Source organism: Prionailurus viverrinus, chromosome A1, assembly GCF_022837055.1.
Source record: "Prionailurus viverrinus isolate Anna chromosome A1, UM_Priviv_1.0, whole genome shotgun sequence".
Taxonomy (NCBI): Eukaryota; Metazoa; Chordata; class Mammalia; order Carnivora; family Felidae; genus Prionailurus; species Prionailurus viverrinus.
The window spans coordinates 137,120,833-137,136,079 of record NC_062561.1 but is presented as its reverse complement, the minus strand read 5'-3'; the positions used below and the strand labels follow the sequence as shown (position 1 = coordinate 137,136,079).

At 41.0% G+C, this 15,247-nt stretch overlaps 1 protein-coding gene across 3 annotated transcripts in view; it reads right to left on the bottom strand.

The window, feature by feature from the left end:
* Positions 1-5,385: 5,385 nt before the first annotated feature.
* The window catches only part of MCCC2 (methylcrotonyl-CoA carboxylase subunit 2), a 71,249-nt gene continuing 61,387 nt past the window's right edge, over positions 5,386-15,247 (bottom strand). The window contains exons 15-17 of one of the 3 annotated variants that reach the window (XM_047865895.1): positions 15,044-15,158; positions 12,489-12,574; positions 5,386-7,690 (exon numbers count right to left, since the gene is read on the bottom strand). In XM_047865895.1, the coding sequence (XP_047721851.1) occupies positions 7,573-7,690; positions 12,489-12,574; positions 15,044-15,158 (319 nt within the window). In that variant the 3' untranslated portion in view covers positions 5,386-7,572. The other 2 variants (XM_047865903.1, XM_047865910.1) reach the window with 2 other exon arrangements.

The window sequence follows — 15,247 nt, the reverse complement described above, 5'->3', positions numbered from 1 at the left end:
CTTTAAAATGTAGGCGGTAAAGCTTTCATCAAAGTTGAAAACAGGAACTTATCTTAACCTTTGTCTTGCAGGACATGCTACCAGTTAGTATTTGCTGCTACAGCACTGGAGCTGACTCTGACAAGTTTTTTTAAAAAGATTGCTGGGGGTGGGGGGGTAGCCGGTGGGGGGGGGGGGCTTAGTCGGTTGAGCATGGTGTCCAACTTTGGCTTAGGTTATGTTCTTGCACTTCATGGATTTGAGCCCCATGTTGGGCTCTGCACTGACAGCTCAGAGCCTTGAGCCTGCTTGGGATTCTGCATCTCTCTCTCTCTCTCTCTCTCTCTCTCTCTCTCTCTCTCTCTCTCTCTCTCAAAAATTAACATTACAAAAAAAAAAAAAATAAAGGAAATTGCTGCAAGAAAACAGGATGCCAGGATACTTCACACCCAGAGTATTAGTAACCAGAGTGGTGCCAGTGATACAGAGCAAGAACCAACGAACAGCCTCTGTCTGACAGGCCACTGGAACAACTCAGGGCTGGTTGTCTTCCACGTTCCTCCCTCTGCTCAAGAATCCAATGGCTTAAGTCAGCTTGGCCAGGCCTCGGTGAAGTGTCCGGCTCTCGGCTAGAAACCAGGGCTCTTTGCTTGACACTTGCCACGATAGCACAGGAGAGGTGTAGTTCCCAAAGGGATTTAACAGTGCAGTTACTAAAAGACAACGGAGAGGGACTGAGCAGGTGAAAATACCCTCCCAAGTCACTGACCTATGACTATACAAGGATGGGGCCATGCTGTACTTACTTGTGTACGTGTATGCACTTAGACACTTATTTCTGTTAACCGCTGTGTTTACTTTGTATTCTATCCCAAAGCCAGACACACAGCAAGCCTTCAGGGAATGTTTGTTCATTTGAATAAAATAAACTCTGACAAAGCTGAAGAATGCATCCTCTTGGCAGGTGATCTCCACCTCACTCTCACCAAGTCAGCTGGCACACACTCAGTGCAGGATAATAGTAATTAAAAAAAAGTTCTTAGCACACCCCCTTTTTCTTTTCCTCCAGCTTACTTCTAACAAGTAGATCTGCTCACGTTTTCTCTTTAAATTCTCTCTTAAATCCCCTCCTTCTAAGATCTTCCCCTGCCTCCAGTCCTCACCCCTCCCAGCCCACTTATCCCAATACTAGTAGAAGTAAAGGGGATCTAGGGAAGCAGAGAGAAAGCTTGAGCAACTGGAGAGAGAAGGAAAACAACTGCAGGATCAGAGAGACTGACTTTGGTCCCTTCCCATCGTCCTCAAGTTCACATAATTCTTCTGTAGTGCAACTAGGATTCAAGTGGCCTTCTCCCATCTTTTCCCAGTCCTTCCACAACGACACCACCCGTGCATTTATGCTAAGTCTTCACAACTTGTTACTAATGTCACATCGTTACCTAGACACAACTTTTAAAAATTAATGAAAACACTAGTTTCCTAAACAATTAAATTCTACTGGAGGTTACTTCAGCATCTGAAAGCACCAGAGTCATTACTGTGCTCAGCAACCCTTGCACCATAAGTACACGTTTATAGAACAGAATTCAGCAATAGGTCCACAGACACCTGGATCCAACAACTTCACTTCTAAGAATTTATACTAATAATCACAGTTATGTAAAGAAACTGTAGGATATTTACTGCAGCATTAGCTATAATAGTGAGAAACCAGAAACAACCTAAGTATCCAACCATAGGGGAGTGGTTAAATCAAACAGGTGTCCATACAATGTCTTATCAGGCAACATCACAATTACTGTAGGTGAAATATTACACGACATGGAAACATGTCAATACATGTATATTGCATTCAGAGAAAATGGAGATTACAGAATAACTTCTTTGTGAAAAGAAATTCCCACAGATAGAAAAAAAGAGAATAGTACAGTCTACAAGAAATCAGTAATAACAGCAGCTATCTCTGGGTGGTGAAATTAGAGAATTTTCACTTTCCTTACTGTCCCTAAATTTTCTACAAAAAACGGTACTGGATTTTAAATTACAAGTAATTTTAAAACAAATGTTATTTTCAATTATCTTACAACATAAGAGTACGATAGAGCTATCAAAAAATGTAAAATACGTTTCCTACAGAAACTTCTTGACATTAGCCCAACTATTCCAAAACTGTTACCTGTTCACTTAGTACAATCAACACTTGCTGAATTACACATTAAATTTCTACAGCTTACTTCTGACAAGTAGTTCTGATCGTTTTCTCTTCAGTCAGTTCTCTGTTAAATCACCAACTTCTAAGACTCTGTTCTCCCTCAGACACTTCTCTTCCTTAACATAAGGAGTACCACAAACCTGTGATTTGGGTCACTTTTGTGAAAGAAAAAGCCACCAGACACATTGAAATGCTGGGTGCTACAGAAAGCAAAACTGCCCCTGCCTTGTGGTCAACTCTCCTCTTGAGTCAATTAAATGCCTCTCTAGAATGCTAACACAGAGGTGTTTGATATCATACTGAAGTCTGTATTGAGGTTACAAAGCAGGGCACCTGGGTGGCTCAGTTGGTTAAACATCTGACTTCAGCTCAGGTCATGACCTCATGGTTTCTGAGTTCAAGTCCCACGTCGGGCTCTGTGCTGACAGCTTGGAGACTGGAGCCTGCTTCAGATTCTGTGTCTCCCTCTCTCTCTCTCCCAAAGATAAGTGAACATTAAAAAAATAAAAATAAAAACGTTACAAAGCAGGAGTGCCTGGGTGGCTCAGTCAGTTAAGGGTCCAACTTTGGCTCAGGTCATGATCTCACAGTTCATGAGTTTGAGCCCCATGTTGGACTCTGTGCTGGCAGCTCAGAGCGAGCCTGGAGACTGATTCGGATTCTGGGTCTCCCTCTCTATCTGCCCCTCCTCCACTCGCTGTCTCTCAAATATATAAACATTAGAAAAATTAAAGTTATTTTAAATAAATAAATAAAAGTTTACAAAGCAGGCAGGCAGCCTTTAGAAGCTGAAAAAGGCAAGGAAACGGATTTTCCCCTCAAAGCCTGCAGAGTGAAATGCAGCCCTATGTCCATCTGGATTTTAAACTTTTTTTTTAACGTTTAATTATTTTTGAGAGACAGAGAGAGAGAGCGGGGGAGGGGCAGAGGGAGAGGAAGACAGAATCTGAGTCAGGCTCCAGGCTCCAGGTTCTGAGCTGTCAACACAGAGGTCGACGCCGGGCTCAAACCCACAGCTCTGAGATCATGACCTGAGCCGAAGTCAGACACTAAACCGACTGAGTCACTCAGGCGCCCCCTAGATTTTAAACTTCTGACCCCTGCAACTCTAACAGAATGAACTTGTATTGTTTTCAGCCACCAAAAAGTTACACAGTGGGTATCTGGAACAGTGGCTTGTAAGAAGTACCAAACCTGACAGGTAGCATCAGTACTCATTCCATGATAATGAACTACAGAGAGAGCAACCACAGGTCCCCCATCTGCTCACACCTGTATGTCAGTGTGATGATTAGTATCTGGGCCTGTTTCCTCTCAAGCGTCCCAGAGTGGATCATCAATTAGCTTGATTGCAAACATCACTTGGAATGTACATTTGCCTAAACAGGTCAAAAGTGGAGAGAATTTTCATTTAGCTCCAAAAGCAACTTGATCCTTAACATTCTGATTTCAGATGCAAGAGAATTTGAGGCACATTAAATATAAGAAAATTATTTTCAGTGTTTTGTGGTCGACTTTTTGTCAAAACAATAAAAACCATCATTAGTGATTGTATTTAATTTCTAACATTTATAGAGAACTGTTAGAAATACCCAGAGGCCATGATTATCATGTTCCTGCTGTTTTTCTAAATACTGAATTTCAGAACCAATAATTAAAGGATTTGTAAGAACTGGCTTTGGCCAGAACAGTAAACAATCATCCTTCCAGAACACCAACGAACACATTTCAAATTAACAAGGACTATGTGACCTCTCCCCAAAAAGATACATTTTTTTCACTAGCACATTCAACAATGCCTTCTGGCAGTGTAAAAAAAAGTTTGACAAATTCTAATTTCAATTTTTCCTTGGGAACTGAAAAATACTTTTGTCTCTTTTATTCTTTACACAGAGGGCTAATTTAGAGATTAATTAGCTGTATATTTCTTAAAATTCTAAATTATTCATGTTATCCTAGCTGCTCTTATTTATAACTGAAATGTAGAAAACATTCCCCCTACAAAAAAAGTTATGTGAGGCAAACGTGTTAAGAAGTAATCACACTGTGGTAATCATTTCACAATTCACATGTATTAAATCATCATGTTGTACACCTTAAACTTACATGTTATATGTCAACTGCGTCTCCGTAAAGCTGGGAAGGGGCAGACAAAAACTGCTGCTTGTTTTGGTAAAACTGTTATTTTTACTGGATAAACTATGCAATATATTTTAATTATCTTAAGCGCGGTCTGAGTGATGACTGTGATTTTTTTGAGAGGCCAAAACACTCCTAAAAAGACCATCAATCTTTGACTTGTTGATAGTTCCTAGCAAAGAAACATTACCTATTCTCGATTAAGAAAAAATTTGTTGTCTTCTGACACGAACATAACTTTTAACTGAAAATATAATTCACTATTTTAAAATACTTACCGTGTTTCTTTCTTGGTTCGAAAACCAGCCCCAGAAGAGGGAGGCCGAGGGATGAGAGAAGTGGGCCAAGCCACGTTGGTAGGTGAGGGGATGTGCTCTGGGGGTGGTCAGCACCAGTCACAATACCAGGGCGTCTCCACACCAACGTGCGGAGACGTTGTAAAGAAGCCTTGTTTATAAAGAGGCCTTAATTGGGTTCAGATGCTCTCAACAACACCTGTCTCTCAAGGCTGTGTTCTTGAAAGGACGGCCACTACAGGAACAGTACGCAGGGACGAATGTTCCAAGGAAAGGGGAGGGGTTGTGGAGCCTCCCGCTGCCGGGTCTGGTTAGCAGGTGAACCAGCAGTCAGTCACATCCTCTCAGGGACCTCCTCCAACATCCTTCTGAAAATGCAACCTACTTCCTTTTTTCTTTTAATGTTTATTTGTTTTTGAGAGTGAGAAAGAGACAAAGCATGAGTGGGGGAAGAGCAGAGAGAGAGAGGGAGACACAGAATTGGAGGCAGGCTCTAGGCTCTGAGCTGTCAGCACAGAGCCCGATGTGGGGCTCGAACTCATGAATTAAGAGATCATGACCTGAGCGAAGTCGGACACTCAACTGACTGAGCCACCCGGTGCCCCAAAAATGCAACCCACTTATCTTTACTTATTTAAAGTGCAAATTTATTTAAGTAAGTCCAACACTTATCTTTACACATTTATCTGTACACATCTCAAAAAATTAAATTGACTTCTGATACACAAATGCTGCCTAAAATGAACATCACGCACAATGTTTGAAATATTAATTTTATTAGGAAACCATTTGATAGTTGTATTATATCATTTAATCATTAATTTTAATGTGGCCTGAGGACACCAATTAAAATTTGGATTTTTCAACCATTCAATAAATATGTGAGCATCTCCAAGTGCTAGGGAATGGAGATGCAGGCTAAACAGGAGATCCTTGCTCTCAGGGAGCTTACAGTCTAGCAGGAAGGCAATATTAAAGAAATATTTACGTTTCTCATAAATACCTAAGACAGAGAAAATGGTTGGTGCTTTTCAAGAGCAGATAGTGTCTAACCCAGCCCAGAGAAGTCACGGAGACAAAAGGTAAGTGCTTCAGAGAAAGTACAGGCAGAGGGAACATTAGGTGGTGGACCCTAAAGTGGGAAGGACTGTGTAGGTTCGAGGAGCTAGAAGTCTAGAACAGATGGAACACCATGTGTGGGAAAGAGTCAAGGAGATGAGACAGAAGAGTGGATGTGATGGTCACGATCATGGAGGTCATGAGGGGTCTAGTACTTCTACAGGGAACCTGTGAGACACTGAAGCAAGGGAGCAGCATGACCAGGTGTGCACTTAGAATGGTCATCCTACCTCACAGGGATGCAGACGCAAGACTAGCTAAGACTAGAAGCAGGTAGACCACTTCTAAGGCCTTTGGAAGTGAAAGACAAAGATAATGGGGAATTTAAGAGATAGTGAGGAGGCAAAATCAATTGACCCTGATGCCTGAATCTGAGGTTCCTAAAAGACCACCAGTGCAGACATTCAGTAGATCCCTAAGATACACAGGTCTAGAGCTCAGGGAGAACAATGTCAACACAGGAATCATCTGCATTTAGATGGCTTCTGAAGCCATAAGAAGGGCTGATATGACCAAGAGAGAATAAACCTAACCATGAGTAACACACACATTCAAGAATGAGCAGGGGGGCCTGGGTGGCTCAGTTGGTTGAGCGTCCGACTTCGGCTCAGGTCATGATCTCACAGCTCGTGAGTTCGAGCCCCACTTCAGGCTCTGTGCTGACAGCTCAGAGTCTGGAGCCTGCTTCGGATTCTGTCTCCCTCTCTCTCTGCCCCTCCCCTACTCGAGCGCTGTCTCTCAAAAATAAATAAAAACATTAAAAAACTAAAAAAAACCAAAAAACAAAAAACAAAAAAGAACGAGCAGAGTGCCAGAGGAGGGGAGCGAGGGCATGGGGAGTTACTATTTAATAACAGAGTTCTGTTTGGAATGATGAAGAGTTCTGGAGATGGATGGATGGTGGTGATGGTAGCACAACCATGTGAATGGACTTAAGGCCACAGAACTGTACACCTAAAAGTGGTTAAAACGATACATTTTATGTTCTGTGTATTTCACCATAATTTTTTTAAAAAGAACAAGGGGATACTTTCATGTTTTGCTAATGAAAAATCAGGACAAATAGTAAAGGGAGTAGGAGAGAAATCACTAGAGGAACAGGGGCAGGGCAAGGGAGACAGAACAAGAAGGGCCAAAGAGGTTGGCAGAAAACCTAAAGTTTCGATCTAGAAGCTAAGGCCAGCACTGCGGGGAGGAAGTGTTCGAGTGCACTGAATGCTTCAGAGAATTCAGTCAGATAAAGTCAGAAAAGAACCCACTGGTTTCAGCAACATGGAGGTAAACCTTGGAGAGGGTATTGGCAGGGGAAGGCAATGAGGAGAAGGATTGAGAGAGAATGGGTAGAAAAGAGAGCCCCAAATGCAGACAACAAGTGTGACTATTAAGGGAAGGAGTAGTGGCTAAAAAGACGAGTAATTGATGCTTTTAAAAATTCTGTGTGTTAAAATATCATCATGTGTAATCAGCAAAACAATCATTTCAGAGGAAAAATGACTTTCTGTTAATAATCTCAAACATACCTGCAGTGTATAGGTTATGGGACTTTCATGCTACTTGTGGGTTAGAAAGGATAACTTAAGTTATTCTCTTCAGTTTATGGGTGGTAAAGCTGAGCCACAGAAAAGTTTCTCAAAGAAAATAGACAAGGAATTGAAGTTTATCAAATAAATATCTTCACTGATTTCTGTTTAATGTAGAAAAGTACGATGCACTGTGTTAAGAAAACAATTTTACCATAATAGCCACATGTGGGAAACGTCTAAAATTTTAAGGCTACTGGTATGTCAATTTTGGTACATATCCAATGGAAGATGCTTCACACTCCAGTTACATCCTCAAGATGCTGAAGTTAGTCTTCTGGATTGGTGCATTGAGGGCTGCACTAATACTGAGACCCAGGACCAGTCTGGTGTCCACGGGATCAATAATCCCATCATCCCACAGCCTGATAAAAGAACAAAGCAAAAGTTATTAGGAATCTACCACCAAACTACCATTTATATAATTTATGCCCAGAAATGCTGAGGTTTTTCTTCAGGTACCATGGGATCTACCAATGAGTTTCTGGGTACTACATTCTCACAACTGAAACTATATTCTTCCCAAAGAAAAATGACAGGACTTTGATCCCAGACCCTCAAAGAATGTCAGAGTGAGCTATGGTTTTGGGAACTGCTTCCAGAAACCACAAAATAATCCTTGATTTTCAAATACTTTTATTTATTTCAGGAAAATGTTTCCTGTTCTTCTGCCCACATAAATATACAAGTTGATGTGTTCCTTTTAATAATATGGAGAGAAACATGAACCCAGGTAATGATCTCAAACCAAAGTCTCTACTGGAAAAGGTGTACTCCCCCAAATTCCCAAACTTTTAAGAAACTACAAAAACGACTGAATAGACTTCACTATTTTATTAAAGTATCTTCAATGTAAGTTCTTTGTCTTTTGCTACAATAGGAAAGTAATAGCTTTAAGCTGCTTTCAAAAGAAACTCTGAAGTACAAATCTGCTTTTTCACTGACAACCTCAGTTTTACAAAAAAGATGAATGAGAAATACTGTTTTTTAAAGGTCATTAGTGGTGGCTGTTTGGCTTTCTTTAAACAAACTGCTTTCAGTATCTAGACAATAGCATCAATTATTAAACCATACTTAGATCGACAGACCATGAATCAAATCTTTGCTCATAAAACATTCATAATGGGGACCCTGAAGTAGCAACAGCCAGTAAGAAGAGGCCACTCCTGTCATGTGTAACCAGGTCAGTTGATTACACCCCCTTCTGACGCCAACAGCAGAATAACGCAGCAAGCACAGCGAAGCCAGGCCTGCTTCGTGATGGTCATTAACAAGAGTGCTCCAGGTAAAAGGCCCTAATCAAATGCCTGAAAAAGTTTTGATTATAAAAAGAACTGAGCAGAAGAAACTGGCATGCTGCACACGTAACAATGAAGGACTGAGAGAAACACAGAACATCATTATCCGCGGTAGCAGATAATGAAAGAGGTCTCTGAAAAGACAGAGCCAACCATGGTAGAGCCAAAATAGACCGCACAAGTTTACTGGTAGGATGAGATTCATGAAATCCAAGGAAGGTGCCATGAACTGGCTTGAAAATCCTTTCATCTTGTAAAGAAAACTGCTGACTCCATGCCACCAAGTGTTTTAACAGAAAGGCCTAAGCATCTATGAATTAACAACAACAACAAAAAAACACCTTAGTGTTTTTTGATATTTGTTTCCAGAGATAAATACATCTGGGCCATTTGCTCCCCTGCCCTGAATACAGCCTATTAAAATAATAATACTAATGTAAGTATGAAAACAATAAACAATTCAGTCTTTCTCAAGAGATGACTTAGCCAGGGCTGAAAAACAAATGAATGGCTCACACGAGATACGTTATTTTTCAAAGTTTAATATTTCAACTGTCCTTGTGCATTTCACTCAAAATCTGATGTAGAAACAAAAACAAACAAGAAACTGTATGTGAGCCAACTGCACCAAGAAGCATAAAATACCTAGGAATAAACCTAACCAAAGATGTAAAAGATCTGTATGCTGAAAACTATAGAAAGCTTATGCAGGAAATTGAAGAAGATATAAAGAAATTGAAAAACATTCTGTGCTCATGGGTTGGAAGAATAAATATTGTCAAAATGTCAATACTACCCAAAGCTATCTAACACATTCAATGCAATCCCAATCAAAATTGCACCAGCATTCTTCTCGAGGCTAGAACAAACAATCCTAAAGTTCATATGGAACCACAAAAGGCCCCGAATAGCCAAAGTAATTTTGAAGAAGACCAAAGAAGGAGGCATCACAATCCCAAACTTTAGCCTCTACTACAAAGCTGTCATCATCAAGACAGCATGGTATTGGCACAAAAACAGACACATAGACCAATGGAATAGAATAGAAATCCCAGAACTGGACCCACAAACGTATGGCCAACTCATCTTTGACAAAGCAGGAAAGAACATCCAATGGAAAAAAGACAGTCTCTTTAACAAATGGTGCTGGGAGAACTGGACAGCAACATGCAGAAGGTTGAAACTAGACCACTTTCTCACATCATTCACAAAAATAAACTCAAAATGGATAAAGGACCTGAATGTGAGACAGGAAACCATCAAAACCCTAGAGGAGAAAGCAGGAAAAGACCTCTCTGACCTCAGCTGTAGCAATTTCTTACTCGACACATCCCCAAAGGCAAGGGAATTAAAAGCAAAAATGAGCTATTGGGACCTCATGAAGATAAAAAGCTTCTGCACAGCAAAGGAAACAATCAACAAAACTAAAAGGCAACCAACGGAATGGGAAAAGATATTTGCAAATGACATATCGGACAAAGGGCTAGTATCCAAAATCTATAAAGAGCTCAGCAAACTCCACACCCGAAAAACAAATAACCCAGTGAAGAAATGGGCAGAAAACATGAATAGACACTTCTCTAAAGAAGACATCCAGATGGCCAGCAGGCACATGAAAAGATGCTCAACGTCGCTCCTCATCAGGGAAATACAAATCAAAACCACACTCAGATATCACCTCATGCCAGTCAGAGTGGCCAAAATGAACAAATCAGGAAACTACAGATGCTGGAGAGGATGTGGAGAAACGGGAACCCTCTTGCACTGTTGGTGGGAATGCAAATTGGTGCAGCCACTCTGGAAAGCAGTGTGGAGGTTCCTCCAAAAATTAAAAATAGACCTACCCTATGACCCAGCAGTAGCACTGCTAGGAATTTGCCCAAGGGATACAAGAGTGCTGATGCAGAGGGGCACTTGTACCCCAATGTTTATAGTAGCACTCTCAACAACAGCCCAATTATGGAAAGAGCCTAAATGTCCATCCACTGATGAATGGATAAAGAAATTGTGGTTTATATACACAATGGAATACTACGTGGCAATGAGAAAGAATGAAATATGGCCTTTTGTAGCAACATGGGTGGAACTGGAGAGGGTTACGCTAAGTGAAATAAGCCATACAGAGAAAGACAGATACCATATGTGTTTACTCTTATGTGGATCCTGAGAAACTTAACAGGAACCGATGGGGGAGGAGAAGGGAAAAAAAAAAAAAGAGGTTAGAGTGGGAGAGAGCCAAAGCATAAGAGACTCTTAAAAACTGAGAACAAACTGAGGGCTGATGGGGGTGGGAGGGAGGAGAGGGTGGGTGATGGGTATTGAGGAGGGCACCTGTTGGGATGAGCACTGGGTGTTGTATGGAAACCAATTTGAAAATAATTTCATATATTAAAAAAAAAAAAACTGTATGTGAGCTTACCATTTACTCTTTTCTCTTAAACCTTTTTTTAGGGTTTTCTATTTCCTCTTTGCTTCTACTGGCTACTATCTAAGTCTGTTTAAGTGATGGTAACAAGAACATGTTTATGTCTCAAAGACTATAAAATATTTTCATCTTAATTTAATGAATCAATGACCCACAACAAAATAGCCCTGCAAATCGACTTACAAAAATACATATTACCAAGAAGAGAAATAGGCTTTTTAAAAATGCCAAATGGTACCATTTTCATTTCAAAAGTAATTATACGCTCTTGAAAATAAGTATGTTCAGCCTCTGTACCCAAAGTGCCAGGAGCAGTACCCGCCATGAAAGATGTGCTGATGACTGAAACGGATTCTAATTTTTTTCTTTTCTCCTTCCTCTCCAGTTTGCCTTCCCCAGTAAATGACACAAATCACACCGTAACCTAATTTTAAAAGACACAAATAGTTATTTTCTTTATTCCATATGCCCAAGGGATAAAAGGAAGATATGAAGCTTAGATTATTCTTCAGAATGAAGAACATTAAAGTTGCTGAAAACAGAGGTCTGAATGCACACACGGCAGTAAGTCTGCAGCCCGGGCAGGCCACGATGATTTATGACCTCATTAAAGGCTGTAAGAAACAAACAGAACCAAGAGTTGCAATGGTGTGTGAGGTGATTACTTGGTGCTGACACGCAGACCCTGGCTGTGAGTAATCACCTCCTCAGTGCACAAGCACACTCGTTATCAAGTGCCAAAACGTGTTCAACAGTTCAACCAAAGTCATCTTTAAAATGGGAGTAAAAACAAAATAAAGACAGGGGCATGGCAGGAATCCACGTATTTAAGCAAAAACTATAAAAGAACGAATTCCTGAAAATGATACAGCCAGGATTATAACTCTTAACTTTTTAGCCCCTGCAGGCCCAGACACCTCATTTAGAAGTGGAAGAAGGAAGGGGGCGCCTGGGTGGCTCAGTCGGTTAAGTGCCGACTTCGGCTCAGGTCATGATCTTGCAGTTCACAGTAAGTTGAAGTCCTGTGTCAGGTCTGTGCTGACAGCTTAGAGCCTGGAGACTGCCTCTGATCCTGTGTCTCTCCTCTCTCTCTGCCCCTTCCCTTTTCATGTGTTCTCTATCTCTCTCTCAAAAATAAAATAAACACTAAAAAAAAGGTGTGGGGGGAGGTGGTGGTGGTGGAAAGAATGGTGGAGAGTTGTGGAATCAGACCAATGGTAATGGTCCATAGCCCAGCCTGGGAGAAGGGGTGGGATTTCCGCAGCAGGTACTCCCATTATAGAGACAATAATACAAAATTATGTGCGGCCAAAAGTTGTTTTCTGGTTCCTACAAAGGCCAGACCAACCCAACTGCCTGTATCTCTGTAAAGCTGCTGCCCTTACAGCCCAGATGCACCCACCAGGAGGTATCAGAAGGTAGTTTTTCCCTGGCTCCCACCTTGCACTGGAATAGTAAGGGTTTCCTTCCTCTTCAAACTTCTTAATGATTGGCTCTTTTAAAGCTGCTTCATCTGCACTGGAGAACTGAAAGAAAAGGGACCATGAATGAATCCACTGTACTAAAGCAACAGATCCACTCAAGAGAACCTCAAGGAAAAAGGGGTGACCGTTTCTTGAGTAATAATGTCACAACCACCATCTGCACAGTGACATATATAGATGACAAGTGATACTTTAGCACACATGATCTCACCTGAGACATGAGTGCCAAACTGGTCCACCATTACATCTCCCTTGTCAGAGACAACTTCTTGAGGCGGTTTAGTGTAAGGTTCAAAACCAAGGGGATCGCAGGGCACCTGAGTGGCTCAGTTGGTTGAGCATCTAACTCTTGATTTTGGCTCAGGTTGTGATTTCATGGTTTGTGAGATCGAGCCCTGCAATGTGCTCCACGCTGACAGTACAGATCCTGCTTGGGATTCTCTCTCTCTCTTTGTCCCTCCCCTGCCCTCCCCGCCCCTCAAAATAAGTAAATAAACTTGAAAAACAAAAACAAACCCAAGGGGATAGAGTATTCTAGCAGGGCCTAACAACGGATGTGAATTATACAAAATGTAACAAAAGGGCAATTTTACATTTAGCAGCTTCTGTTGGACATGGACCAGTAGGAGATTGTTGTGGGTTTTTTTGGGTTTTTTTTCTTTTTGAAACAGAGAGTGGTGGGTATGGGCAGAGAGAAGGGGAGAGAATCCCAAGGAAGCTCCACACTGTCGGCACAGAGCCCAGAGTGGGACTCCATCTCACGACCATGAGATCAGGACCTCAGCCGAAATCAAGACTCGTATGCTTAATCAACCGAGCCACCCAGGTGTCCCGTAGGGAATTTTCATTCAAAATAGCCAAATTTAAAACAATTTTAAAGTTTAAATGGGTGAAATATCAACCACCACTTGAATAAACCCAAATAGCTGAGAGATATTTTCCTCTAATTAAAAATTTAATGGCTTGCCCACCAGTATTGCCAGAAACAAGCGATAATTAATTCAGTTGCAAAAATCTTTATGCAAACCAATTTTGAAACCCTGGAAAGTGTTTTCAGCTTAAAAAGTATTTCACACCAAAACAAATGACTTATTTCAAATAAATCCAACCTTCTTTTATGTACTTTCATAGTTTAGTATCACTTATATGTCAAGAATTTGGGGAGAGAACCACTAAAATCCTATACTTTCATACATAAGAATAAATGAATTCATATATTTGTATATCAATCAAAGAACAACTGTTTAATAAAAGACTACCATACTGGGCTAGGGTTAAAGATAGGTCTTTAAAATATCAGGTAGAATTTCACACCTCTGATGCCTAACACACAAATACACAACAAACACAAGAGTAAACCTCTCATTTCACTTGGATACTCATCAGTACGGAAATGAATAGGAAACTTCAGTTTAAGTCTGCAGAATTCCTGCTGCTTGCAAAAGACAACTGAGGATGTGAAGCATGAGTAGGATGCATTCAGAGAGGCAGGAGCCACCCCTCATGCTTATCTTATCCCCATTCCACAAGCTAGGCAGTTGACCAGATGATCCTAACTGGCAGGAATGAGAACCTTAGAAGGCAGGGCCTCCTCCATGTTATGCCCTGTTATGATAAAACAGGTCACGTAAACAGTTCCAAGAACATGCATCAATCATTTTAAGGTTCGGGGCTTATGCAAAGTAGTAGTATAACTAATAAAAATTAATGCACAACTTCAGAAGAATCTCTGAGACACAAACAAAAGAATCCATTTTCACAACAACTGCTTGCAAAGAAGAATTTGCCTTAATAAATTATTCTGTTGTTCACTCAACCCTCAGATTATAAGCTGTCCGCCCCCAGACTGTCAGCTACTCAAGGGGCAAGAACCTCACATTTTCTCCAAGTCATGTAAACCTTCTAAGGTGCTTGAGCACTCTATACCCTGTGGAGTACTCAGTCAGTACCTTTTGTGTGATGTTGCTGTCAAGGCCTAAAAAACAATCACTTAAAAGTACCTACTATTAACATTTAGAAAACTAAAAGTAGCCACTTGCTGATTTGCCTTTCATCAAGCTTCCAGTGACCTTTCCATTTTTCATTTATATGTGCACAGTATAATAATGTTACTCAATTCTCAATTAAAGCACCGGGCCCTCCCACTCAAGGACAATCTAAGAGAGAAACTGGAAAAAACAAAATTCTGCTGCTTTAGGTCATAAAATCAAAGAAGTAAATCGCATTTATTTAAATCTCACTAACTGCAAATGACTAAGAACCTAAGGTCCTTATGCCTCAGACCAGTGTCTGAGTTTCTCGAGTATTTTCTTGGAAATTCTGAAAAATTACAACAAGCAACCTCCAATAAAGTAGCTCTAACAAGAGAGATAGAGCATATGGAAGTCCAAATTGCTGACAGTCAGCATCTTCTAAGTGAAGCCAGGCCCTAACCCTCGAACACTGAGGAGTTCTGGGTGCGATGCTCCCTGGCTCAGCCAAACCCAGAGACACAGAAAAAACAGCATTTACTTGTTTCCCTTCACGTGCTCTTTGGTCCTTTGCTACTGTGGCCAACACATTGGCTGCCTGTTCTCCTCCCATCACTGAGACACGAGCGTTTGGCCACAGGTAGAGGAATCTTGGGCTGTAGGGGGGGAAGAAAAATGATCAAATTAATTCACTGTACAACACAGAGGTTTTCACAGGCCTGTGATTACCTCCTAAATTAGTGGT